This window comes from Haemorhous mexicanus, chromosome 6, assembly GCF_027477595.1.
Source record: "Haemorhous mexicanus isolate bHaeMex1 chromosome 6, bHaeMex1.pri, whole genome shotgun sequence".
NCBI classification, from domain to species: Eukaryota; Metazoa; Chordata; class Aves; order Passeriformes; family Fringillidae; genus Haemorhous; species Haemorhous mexicanus.
Window position 1 is genome coordinate 27624221 of NC_082346.1, and position 13315 is coordinate 27637535.

Genomic DNA, 13315 nt, shown 5'->3' on the forward strand with positions numbered 1-13315 from the left:
CTCACTGAGAAGACCAGGACAGAACATGCAGTGCAGTGGTCACAGGCAGCACTTCCCCAACTGCACTGCTCCACATCCTGCCCCAGAGTGATTTTATCAATTGTGCTCTTCCTCCTCTCAGCTGCAACTGGGCTGTTCCTGAGCTACAATCAAAGTAGTGCAGATCCCTATTCCTGCTGCATGGAGCTTTTCCCACTGAGCTTTGCGTGCCTCCCCCACTGGGAAATGCTGCTGAAGGAAATACTTTGGGGATATGGAAATAAAGCAAGATACAGCTCTAGGCAGACAGGCAGCTTTCTACAAAGGGGACACAAGACAGCGAGGAGCAGGGACACTGTGGTGGGGAAAGCATGCGACAGAGAGGGGAGAAGGCACAGAAGTACGCTACATTTGGACAGTGCAGCAATAATATCCTAAAGTGAAGAATTAAAGCAGTTCCCGGTTCAAACCATCCTGCAGAACATGTTCCTCTCTTTGCAGAATAAGGAAAGGAAATTTAGTGGCTGGCTAAATGGAAAGGACAGCAGACTTGAGCCATAATAGAAAAGAGAAAATGCAAGCTAGGGGACAAAGGGTGTTCTGGGACCCTTCTGAACTAGACAACCCTTGTAGGCTAAACTACAAAAATGTGTGTGAGGCTGGGACTCATCACTTTAAAGTCCTAACTTCTCAAGACCTAAGAAAATTATCACCTTTAAATGTCAATAGGAGCATTGATCAGTGAACTGTATTTAACAGTTCTGTAGCAATCAGTGAGTAAAACGCTAAAATCAACCAGCATGGTGAATACTTGGCACTCCCAACATGCCCCAAACCACACTGACAGCTATTTCACTATTCCAGCTCAATACACAAACTCAGTTCATTCAATCATTGTGTCCACCTTTAGCAAATACCATGATCTCTTGGAATAAAGTGAATTTCTCTGCCATTAATGCATGTAAGTGCATAGCACATAGTTGGAGTGAAAAGATGCTCAGATGAAATGATAAAGAAGCAAGCTTCAATGTGCACACCCATTTGTTCACTTCAACAGAAGTGTTCTCCAGGTATTGATTACAAACCTACCTCCACATTCTTAAAAAATTCCCAGTCTTTGTCTTTATAGCACTACTTCCTTCCCCAAACCAAGGTCTCAGACTAGGACAGCCATCACATGATTTTTCCCAGTTCCTTGATTACTATCACAGAATCTTTTCTCCTGTGATGCATAATACCAAGAATGTTGAAATGTAATGTCTAACAGAAATTGAACTGAAGATGATCTAGCAGTTCATTTATTTTACAACTATGTCAGATCTTACTGAACTTCTTGGACTGACACAAACTGTGCAAGCAGATGGGCTACCACTGCTTTTGCCACAACTTGTGATGTCACTTGGTGTTTCTCTTGAAGATTAAATGATTTAAAATATTTTAAAATTTTTATTTATGTCGCATTAAATATATTCAATTATTTATTTTATAAATATAATCTAATTATATTCCTACTCTTAAATAAATATTTTTATTTTTATATTTATCAGTGCTTTAAATATCAATAATTTAATCTTCCAAAAGTATAGCATGTGACAGTACATATTACATTTTTGCAAGCTTTTCAAATTATAATTTTTTTTTCTCTCAATTTTGGATTATAATCTAATGCAACTGTCTTGCAGTTTGGAGATCAAGACTGTGCATAAAAAAGTCCTTTCAACTCCCACTGGAAAGAAAAAACAAAGAAAAAAAAAGAAATAACTATAAGAGAATAATGTCTCAACAATCAACTGTACTGAATTCAATCACTGAAGTCCAGGTACTGTTTAATATTATAGTTGCTTCTGTTTTCTTGTGACCTGCTGCACACTTACTCCAAAATAGATTATGAGGTAATCAGTGAATACAAACATGGGCTAAGGGTACAGTTGTAACTGAAGAAGGTTACAAACATGATACTTGCCAGAGCGCTAGAGCTTTACATTGAGCAGCCTTTGTCTCCAGAAGCACTTCCAGATGCACGCCCCTCCATGCTCTCTTCCCTATTCCTCTCATTCATACAGCTACATGCATAAAAACCACAAAGACACTGATTTACATAAAATTATCTCACTCCATTTTATTTAAGATTTTCTCCTCCAGTTAGTAAAAGAAAGATGTGTCTCTCTTTATACATATGTACAAGTTCAGTTACAAAAATAGACAGCACATTCAAAGAGAAAAAAAGGCTTGGCATTTGTCTGATTCCCTCTAAATATCATATATACATGTGAATAGAAGGGGAAGGGGGAAGTCTTCATGAGTTAATTAAACATCACCTCCCCCTCAATTATCCCCTGCAAATCTGTTCAAAAATCAATCTAACTATGCTCAGTTCTGCTATTTTCAGGTGTGCAAATTAGAGGCAGAACCAACAGGAAGCACTCGCTCTACACTGTAGGACGCCAGGCAAAGGATTTGGGGTCAGAAAAAAATTATAATAATAAAAAAAGAAATCATCTTCCACTGTCACAGCCTACACCTGCAACTCAACTTGCTTCTCTCAAGGGATGAAAGTGCCCCGGCAGAACAGCCTCTTAATTCAACGTGTGAGACAGAACAACTGTCCCGCACCTAAATCTCAGTGCAATGCAGACAACGCTTACAGCAAAGCAAGGGGCTACGGGCAGGGTTTGTGCATCAAGAACGGGGAAGGAACAACCAGGGAACAAGAACACGGATGGGTGATGGCAGCACTGCCTTCCACCAGCCTCATGGGACACAGCTACCGCCCACACTGCAGTGAACTCAACCACGCCAGTATGTGTGATGATCACAAAGATGAAGGGAAAACACACTGCAGGAACAGTCAATGGGATGGCTGGGATATGAGACAATTTTTTTCCCAGGATTTGGCTGGAAGGGGGAATGGCACAGTTCTCTCTCTCTCAGGATTGCTCCTCTCACATCACTGCAAGCTGCAGATCCATGCTCTGCTACGGCACGGTGAGAGGAGCAGCACAAACTCCTCCTCAACACTTCAGCTTTCCTCCTTCTCGAGATTTACACAAATAGAGCATTATTTTCTTTCTAAGCTTTTAAAGAGTTCTGCGCACCTCATAAATGAGAGAAATCATTCTGAACACGGTTAGTGTTCGTGCTGATGAGAACTCTGAAATGCAAACCAATCACTGGCCTGTGGTTTCTTCCACTGTGTGAAGCAGAGGCTGTGCTGCTGCTCTCACGAGGCCTGACAGCGCTCCCCGAATTCTGCAGCTCTGGACATCTTCCTGACAAATGGTGCTGAAAAGAGTCTGCTCCCTGGAAACCACCTGAGACACCTTCCTTTGAATTTCAAGTCTTTAAAGAACCCAGAGATCCACACCAGAAGAACCCAAGAATTTTTTTGATCATACATCATCTTCAGCATAGCCCCCAATTACTCCTGCATGTTCACTGACCAGCTGCCAGGACAGAAATGTCTTGTGACTCTACAGGATTCTCCTGGGGGTTCAGATACTGATTTCATAGAACAAAATTAATGCTGGGCTCCACCTCAGGCTACAAGAGAGGAAGTATACTGGTGTGACTTCAAGCACACACAGATGCAGGATATTGCATGGAGTAGTTGAATGCTTTCTTACCCCAGACTCCCTTCCCTCCTTCTTGCAGTGTCTGCAAAGATAGTTTTTTGGAATACACATAATCAAAGTGCTCACATCAACCACCCACTCCCATTGTGCTTTGATTTTCTTCCCACACATGTGCTGGACAGCAACAAGGCATTTGTTAGCACGCCTTCGACTGGCAGGGTGGTCTACTCAGAAAGCCAACACAGTTCAGACAAGCTTTGGGGGTTCGAAATTACTACCGACCACCTGAGGTGTGGGCACCTTTGCTTTGCTTCCGAATTGAAGTTTCTGATATGAGACTGCTGGTCAGGTTTAAACTTTTGGGGGTCCCACAAATACTGTTTCCTTTGCTCAAAGGGGAGCTCAAGGGAGAAGAGGCGTTTGAAGGTCCAAAATCTGCAAGTCCGGAAGGCCGAATGATTGCTGTTTGTAGAGGGCTACTTGCAGACATGCCTAGCAATGGAAAAGAGAATCAAATTCTACATGAGCATATTATTCCACTTGTGGTTCTTCAACAGCAGACAATGGATTAACAATCAGTCCTAAGACCACTCTGTATTCATGACTTACAACAGTTTAATGAAGAGGGAAGTCCTTAAGATACAAAACATCTTGCAGTTATACCCTGGGCCATCTTCAGCTGTTGTAAAGCTGCACCTCAATCACCATCAGCTTAGCAGGTTTTGGAGTGCAATACTGTGACTTCAACATGATGCAATGCAGGAAAACCACAGCCACAGCCATGGCATAAACAACACTATCTGATCTGTCTGAATACCACATAAAAAAACCCAAAAACCAACAAAAAAAAAACCAAAAGGAAAAATATTTGGTGTGAGACAATTCAAAGGGCAGATGAAACTCAAGGTTATCTGAGGTAAAACTGGCCATCCTCTCACACCCTTACCATGTCACACTTGGTATAGCCTGGATCTCAGAATACGATGGACAAGCAATACCAACAACACAACACTGAACCTATCTGCTGACAGGCAGTAAGCAGCCATCAGGCCAGCTCAGCTGGCTGTGCTCTGGGCAGCCCAGCGCCTGCCCTGCCCCACGTACCTTTGGAGACGTTGTAGCCGTAGGCAGCGTACGCCGCTGCAGAGGCCGCCGCCGCCCCCGCCTTGGCCCCTGCCATGGCCGCCGCGCTCCCCGCTATCGACTTCCGGCTCCTGCCTTTCCCAGAGCCACCTTTGGAGCCACCTTTGGGACGACCGCGGCTTCGGCTTGACTGGCCTCTCACAGTGAGAGATGTATCTTGCATTGAAACGCCTGAAGGAGGAAAGAATGTTAAACCAGTGACTCTAGAGTGTTTCACACGCCTCACAAGTGCTGCACCAAAGCTGCCCACCAGTTACAAGAATACTGCTCCTTTGTGGCATTTACAGTAACACGGACACTGCTAGCAGGCAGCGGTCTCATGAAAAGAAATTATATATACAAAACTTCACTCTTCAGCAACAGTATCTTAACTGCAACTACTTGTATTATTATGAATCCAACCCACAAAGAGGTGGAGTATTCCAAGTTCTACTTCAGGATGATGCATTTTCTTGTTTGAAGATGGAGATTGTCTTCCATCTGCTATCTCTAGAGAAACTCATCAAAAACTATGATTCTACTTGTTTCACTGTGAAAAACTACAGTAATTAAAACCACTTGACATTATCTAAAATTACAGTGCACTTCAAAAAAATTGTTCCAACCACCCACTGGAGATAAAGAACTGATTATTAACCCAATAGCAAATTCAAGGAAAAGCTTAGAGATTAATAGTTATGTGGTTGTCTGTAATTTGGTAACAAACTTAAGGGTAAGGAGAGCCCTCAATAACATAGGAACAAAGGACACAAGGTTTTGAAGTGACTAATACAGAAAAGAGGTAAGTGTGGTAAATGACAGACTATAAACAGATTTCCTATCAAATCAGAAGTAACTTTGCAATGAAAAGGCAATTATTTTCTCCCCAAATCTTGCCAACCATATATCCTGGGTAGAATGCAGGAAACCTATTACTTAGCTATGCAAAGTCATGGTTTAATAAATGTTAGTAATAAATCAAGGTGAGAGTACTGACCATTCACGGTGTCTGAAACAGAGCCAGTAATGGAAGCAGGAGAGTTTGTTGCCCTTGACTGAGGTGCTGAAGAAGCTGGATCATCCACAATCACAAGCATATCATTACTGCTCTCATCGGGAGGGATAGAGCCCATATGTAATTCACTGCTGATGGAGATCTAAATGTGCCAGAGAACAAAGCCATGAGCTCTTCAGGTTCGGAAAGGGTACAAAAATAGTAAAATCTTCAAAACCTGTACAATCACAAGTAACTGGTACTTGTTCTTTCCCATTTTCTCTACAATAGCAGCATGAGCATGATACATCATCTGCCTGATCACACCACACTTTGTTTACAGGCTGAGCAGCAGTAAAGACCACCACCCTCTATTTAATTTTAATTCATGAAAATACATGTTAAGTTATGAAATAAAAGACTAATGGGCTCAGCAGAGATTTAAGCAAATTGCTGTTCAACTGTGCATGTTCAACTGCTAAAGAGAAAATAGGATTCTTAATCCACTACTACTGCTAATAAAAATTTTGACCAATAAAGGAACATTACAATACAAAAACCTTAATCGACTTGGCACAGAACAAAATACATTTGCTGCTAAAACCAATTTGCAATTCTTTACAGACAGATGAAGGAAAATAAGATGCATGCCACTGAGAATTTTTAATTTAAATTCCAGAGGAGAAAAACCACAATAATTCAGAACCTGAGGCAAGTGAGGAAGCAGAGACAGAGACACAAATGAAACTAGTGAGGGGTACTTACAAAGACACTGAATGTCAAGGAGCTATTTGAGGGATACTGTTTGGCTCAGGAGCAGAGTTTTCTTGCTATGGAAGATATTGGTATGGGAGAGGGCACACGATTATAAATGAGAGAATGAGAAAGGCAGGGAAAAGGAACAAGAAAGCAGGAAGAAAGTTAAGTGGGTCTCAGGTAAGAGTGGAAAAATTTCATGGACTGGAAGGAAGGAAAGTCAGGGGATAAATTCACTGTAAGAAAAGGGAGGCAGAGTGTGAAGGAAGAGGGGAATAATGGAATGTCAAATAACATGAGGAGCTATAAGGCAGCTTATTAGCAGCTGTTGCATTTTCAGTAAACGATTTTCATTTGCATGGCTCACCTTTAAGACACGTCACTTCCCCACACACTCAAAGCTCTACGAGAGCTAAAGTACCAGACAGCAAGAATCCTACAAGATGTAGGGCCACAACTGAAACAGTATGTGGGTTAAAGCAGCAGTGAGTCTTACCTCACTGAAAGGACTGGGCATGGCAGAGTCTACACTAATGAAAGAGTCATCCCCATCAGCAGACAGGTTGGAGTTATCAGCTGAGGGAACAAATGGGATCACAAGGTTCACGTTCTCTTTCTTTCTCTTCCCATCCAATTCATCTTCCTTCTTCTTCTGAAATAAATGAAGTAATACCAGGAATGAAAAGGCAATAAAACAGAAGAAGGCGAACAAACAACCCAAAATCTCAAAATCTAGTGCAGTATTTTAACTCAGGAATGCCACTGTAAGAATTTCCCAAAACAAGTTTCTGAAGGATATGGTAACAGATCCCTTAAATGCTCCTTCTTTTGATTTCAGAAGAGTTTTGTTTGTTTTTCTTCATTAAATAGCTGGAATTATGGAGTATTACTCTTACAAAATTATTTTGATTTCAAGTACCTTGTGGAGTGAGCTTGAAATTCTTTACCATTACACAAAATTGCAATTAATTAATGCAAAGCCTTCCTGTCTTAAAAACTCAGAATTTTCATAAACTGGTTTTAGTGATGCTTTTTAAACAAACTAATCTTCCCTAGTTCATGGAAGCCTCATAGCTATATGGGATTTACCTGTGTCTGGTGCTTCCTTTACACGTCCCTTTTGTCCTTGCAAAGCAAAATCTTGATAAAGTCACCAATTTAATGATCAGTTGATTGTCAGGTTTGTTTGGATAGGCAGTACTTCCCTGTTTTTGAAGTTGCTAATAGCTAAAATAATATGCATTACTTATTTTTTAATATCCCTCTTCTCTGTAAGGAATTGCCACAGACTGACTTTCAACAACAAAGGCAAGGTGGTTTACTCATTAAGACTGCCTTGGCATAAAATGTTTCAACATTTCCTAAAAGTGATCCTGAAGCTCTTCTGGCTCTGTTACTGACACAGGTAACCCCTCTGTATCAAAGTACCTTCTCAGCATATTTTTCCCTTTTACGTTTACGTTCCTTCACACGATTTGTTTCTTCTTGCTGTCGCTTCTCTTCTTGACGCTGACGCACTGTTGGAAAAGAAATACAAAGTTGTCACCATTAAACAAAAAAATACAAAGCTGTCATCAAGATATTTCCTATACTTTTATGAATCTTACAAGAAGTTCTTATTCTAACAGAACTGGGAAGAAGAGTCAGTTGTATTGAAACTAAAACACATTGAAAGCATTACTCTATTAAAACCATTTGTTTTCAACTCACTAAAAAGTCTTACAGGGAAATTCTTCTTTCAAGCAACATGAAAGACTATGCCTCTAACTTCAAAACTACGATAAAATACAGCACTTTTACTAATACTTTTCTTGTCATGACCCACATAGTTCTTGTCAAAACTCTGTCATTCAGGAACAATGTAATGATCCTGAATGAGTGCCAATAAAAACTTAATCACATCATGTCTCATTTTGCACAACTTCATTCAGCTCAGCAGTGATATCAAACCAGCTTGTACTAACAAGAGTTGGCAATACAAAAAGGGACAGGAAACAGAAGTTGTTATCAGCAATACATGTGTTTGTAGAGATAAAACCACAGATTTCATAAGGTAATGAAGTGGAAAATGGGGGAATTGCTGAAACACTAATTTCACATACATTTTTTTTCTAGCTCCTCATCATCCAGCAGAAGGCTGACCACCTCTTTTGGCTTCAAGGTGTCAGGTTTGAAATTGCCACCTGAAATTACCATTCGTTGAATCTAGAAGGAAAAAAACAAGTGAAGAAAAGATTAGTCAAAGCCACCATGAAACATTTCTCATTACCCATCACTAAAAGCCCGCTGCAAAAATCATGCAAGGTACATCTAAGTTAGACTTGATCCAGTTTCTCTATCATACGAAATTTAGCAGCAAACTTCAGGGTATAAAATACAAGAAGCAATTGCAATAGAAAGCAGAAAATTTCCATCCCTTATGGAAAGTTACATTTTTTCTGAAGCAGTATGTAATGAACTGCAAATTATAATAGTATTAATTAATACACTGCTGAACAAAACAAAACAAAAAATACAGCAACAGCCCTCTCAAGTATTATTTACCCATTCAAATTTTCAAGTAATTGCACAGACGATCATGAAGATCACATTCTTAAAGGGTGCAACATTTTTAGTCTCCTTGACTGAAAATTGTACCTCCATCCTGAGGTGTTGCAATTTAAGCAATTCACTCAGCCTCTATTACTAAACTGTATTAAAAACAAACCCAACAACTAAGAAGAGTTGTAACTTAACAGAAGAGAACAAGCTTTAGCATAAGGCGATTTCAATGATTTGGATCACCAGCAGACTGCACCTAATTTTCATGCTGATTTCAGGTAACTCTAGTGCAGTATCTCAGAAAAAAATGTTTCAACCAGGGAAATGTGAATGCATCCAGTTGCTGCAACATCATGAGCAGCATCCAAGTAAGACAAAAGCTAGGAAAAACTCCAATATACAAAACATCTGAATGTTCTATATAGCATACCTACTGCTACCAAAAAACATGAATCTCCTTAGTTATTTTCTTGCCAATAAAGTATCATAAGGTTTAAAGTTCCTAGTTCACTTATTTCTTGATGCTGCAGGACACTGAGCTTTTCTGGCAACCCTAACACTTCAAATAATTTCCACTTGATTACCTTCCAAATGTCTTTAAAAAAAAATCAGCTGTTGTGTAACATGAGAAGAATCAGTAACTCTGACAGAGCAAAGACAGAAGCCCTAGTCTTAAAGAAGCCTTAAAAGTTTCACTGCAACACAAGAAATAGTTTTCATGAAGTCATAATGTAAATAATTAACTTCTTTCCAGTTCATATGTCACTGAACTGCTGCTGTGTTAGAGACACATATTTGAACAAAGACACTTCCTTCTGTCTTCTCTTCTGTCTCCCTGCAGACACTTTCTCTGTCTCTTTACTCACGTTGATACACACTTTATGATACCATTCCTGTAAGTTCTCATGGCAGGCGAGTTCCTTATTCCTACCTCGCTCTTCTCCTTTGCCCGCTGCAGGATGCGCTCCTCGATGGTGCCTTTACAAATCAAGCGGTACACGGTGACCTGTTTGGTCTGACCCAGCCTGTGGGCCCGGTCCATGGCTTGCTGGTCTACTGTTGGGTTCCAATCACTGTCATAGAAAATTACCTGCAAGGCAACACCAGAAGGGATTAAATAAAAACACACATTTAGAGCACCTGGTGACTAAGCAAACAGAAATCCAATATACTGATAACAACAGAAGTTCAATCATGTTTCACAGAATTACAGCCCCACTGTAGGCTGTGTTAAACTAGCCTTGCCCAGTCCTGTTAAATCTCTTCCACTGCATTTCAGGTGCATTCAAACTAACTGACACTATGAATGTTTCAACTTCCAAAGAATGTCTTTATTATCTTCTTAAAAGACCTGATAGGGAGGCACAAAATTCTTAAGTTTGTTATCACATTAAATCACTGTCATACAATTAATTATAGACTACACTCCACATCATGGATGCATTTTAGTGTTACTTACCATCATATCAGAATTTCATGAAGAAAGTAATACTCCAATTTTTATTCAAAACCTAGATAAAGTCTAATTTTTCTAGTACTTTGACTATAAAAAACTGAAATGCTACATTAAATTCATATTGCACTATCACTCTAATAGTACTTTATGCACAATAAGCATCAAAACCAATAGCATTTAAAAAATTTTAGACAGCAAAGTATTAAGAAAGTTACACAGAACACCACAAAAAGTACTCATGCAAGGAACCTGCCTGGGCTTCCACCTGTTTATTTCTTCTTTTAAACCCTGAAAATCCTACAGATGCTTGTTTTCTTCTGATTTCTTGTGACTGACAAATAGGACAGGATTTTTTTTTATTCAGGGGTCTTTGGGTTTGTGTGGCTACAGACTTGAGGTCAAATCTGCAAGCACGCCAGGTGCAGGTTAGAAGCACAAGAATAGCTGTTAATGAAAAGATTAATGGTTCATCAGTATTCCTTCCCTAGTGATTAGTGGCAGCTGCTCTAGAGTGCAAATCCTTGCAATTCACCTAAATCAGTCTGTCTTTACATCTCAAGGGAAGAATTTTATCCTTCCTGAGTAGCTGATCCTCAACTACAAATGCCTTCCTACTTTTATAGGCATTGTATCATTCTTCTGGGCACAGAAAAAAGGGTAACTGATAACTATTCCACTCTTCCTTTGCAACTGAACCTTAGGAGCAAAGGTACAGCATTCATACAGTGAATGCTGTTTCATCTAAGTGTCATTTGCACCTGTAAACCCCTTCAGTAATCCAACTCCTTTCTGGACCCTGGTACTGAAGTATGTGTGGAGTGGGAAGAAATTTCCAACTGTAACCAAAAACTGTGTACCAAAATGTCCAATATTCTACAACTTGATCATCAAGACAATATTACATTGTGAATAACAAAGTAAACAGTATATGCAATTTCACAGTGTGAATGGCAGTACTAAAAATATTGATCAGTATGGGCAAGAGAGTGCCAACTTTGGCACAGAATGACCGATTTTCCAACATAAATTGTTACCAAATTTCACCTACCGTATCTGCAGCTGTAAGGTTAATGCCCAAGCCTCCAGCTCTTGTACTTAACAGGAACACGAAAATATCATTCCTGTAGAGGAAAGAGATGAAACTCCCTTATTATCTGCATGAACAAGGAATAACCACAGAAGCAATTTTTTGACCCATATGAAGCAATCAGGGCTATTTCTATTGCTTGAACAGTTCAGAACACTTTGTGCTGTTCATTCACAGTCAAGGAAAAGAAACATATGAAAGAGTGAAAGAAGGTAATCTACAAATGAGGACTGTCTGAACATGTAAACATTCTATTTGCAATAGCAGTTTATTAATCTGTATCAAAACAAACAAGGGCTTGTTTATCTTGCCCACACTAGAAATTAAGATTTCATACACACAAAGACCAATCTATTGTTTCACAGAACTGATCCGATGTTAAAGAAATCTTGTCATTAATGATGCTCAACTGATAAAAAAGAAAAATAAAAGTCAAAACTGTAGATGCAAGTTTTGTTCTAAATTTGGTGCTTTGAACAGAACAACAACAAGACAAGCCTATATGTAGCATGACCGAGTACTGATGAAAACTCAAGTGATAACAGCAAAATCAAAGTTTCTACCTTTCTAGCTAATAAAATCCCTATTTTATCTTTTGTATACTAGTTTAAGGTTTCTTAGTAAAATATGGTTAAATGGTTTGTTTTGCAGAAAAGTAGGTCCCTTTCAATAAACTAGCATATGCAAGATTTTCAGTCTCATCTTTACAGTGTCAATTGTCAAAGCATTTAATAACCATTGGACATTTGCTGCTTTTCTGTTGAGCTTCTTTCTAAGCAACAGCCTATTCGGATTGGCAAGAAGTACAAGACAGAGCTACCCTAAAACTGCTTCCAGTACTCTTTCACAGATTCGTATCAAAACCACTGACTACTGGTCAGCAAACCACCAAGAAATTGTTTCAGATAAATGAGGTCAATTTGATATAAAGAAAGATAAGTGCAAATTTATGTCATTTATTTCCATTACATCTTACATCAATTTCCGAGGTACATGTATTTTAGCACGAACACACCTTGCAAACTACATTACCTGTTCTGAAAATCTGCTACCATGTCCCTTCGCTCAGAAATCTTTGAAGAGCCATCCAATCTCATGTAGGTATGTTTCCTATAAACCATGTATTCCTGCAAAAAACATGCACCAAAAAAATACAGTTGTTCTTGAAACTGTTCAATCTTGATTCTTGCAGAGCCCGCCACCAAACACAATAAAAACAGGATTGCTAATTACAACAAGGTTCCATAAACATCATCAGCAAATGTTCTGTAAGCAATACTTGATAATAATACAATCCAGAAATTAAAGCTACTCAATCATATGTCAGCTTCTGCATTTCACGTAAGAGATAAATGACAATGTCAATTCAGAGTTGGGGATACATTTGCTGCACTGCAGACCTGGTACATGCCTTTTTCTATAAATAAACAGGTAAACAAAAATCACTAAAATGGGAAGTTTGTTTTCACAAAGTCTAAATTTTTATTAATCCCAAGTTTTTACTGTGCAAGGAAACCTTCCCAAACAAACCAACTGCACCTGCTCCCTGTCAATTGTATACCATTTGACTGGTGGTTTTAAAAACGTGGTGCTGTATAATGTCTGTCCAGCCTGTATCTCAGCAGCGAAGTGCCTCCTATGCTCTCTCTTGCCCAGGAGAACATTGAACATTTACACTGGTGTGTCAGCCCACAGCTCCTGCCAAGCAGTGGAACTGAAACCATTGCCTGAGACACAAATCAAATGGCATCAGCTAGGAATGCTGTAAGCAAAGGTTTTTTCCACTGAGACACATTTTTCATGCTCTA

General features: G+C 39.4%; 1 protein-coding gene across 4 annotated transcripts in view; it reads right to left on the bottom strand.

Moving 5' to 3' along the window:
• Positions 1–2072: 2072 nt before the first annotated feature.
• The window catches only part of INO80 (INO80 complex ATPase subunit), a 62271-nt gene continuing 51028 nt past the window's right edge, over positions 2073–13315 (bottom strand). For all 4 annotated transcript variants that reach the window (XM_059849465.1, XM_059849468.1, XM_059849467.1 and 1 more), the window contains 9 exons: positions 12540–12634; positions 11469–11541; positions 9896–10054; positions 8526–8628; positions 7852–7940; positions 6920–7075; positions 5671–5830; positions 4656–4865; positions 2073–4043 (listed from right to left, as the gene is read on the bottom strand). In XM_059849465.1, the coding sequence (XP_059705448.1) occupies positions 3826–4043; positions 4656–4865; positions 5671–5830; positions 6920–7075; positions 7852–7940; positions 8526–8628; positions 9896–10054; positions 11469–11541; positions 12540–12634 (1263 nt within the window). In that variant the 3' untranslated portion in view covers positions 2073–3825. The remainder of the gene's footprint in view (positions 4044–4655; positions 4866–5670; positions 5831–6919; positions 7076–7851; positions 7941–8525; positions 8629–9895; positions 10055–11468; positions 11542–12539; positions 12635–13315) is intronic.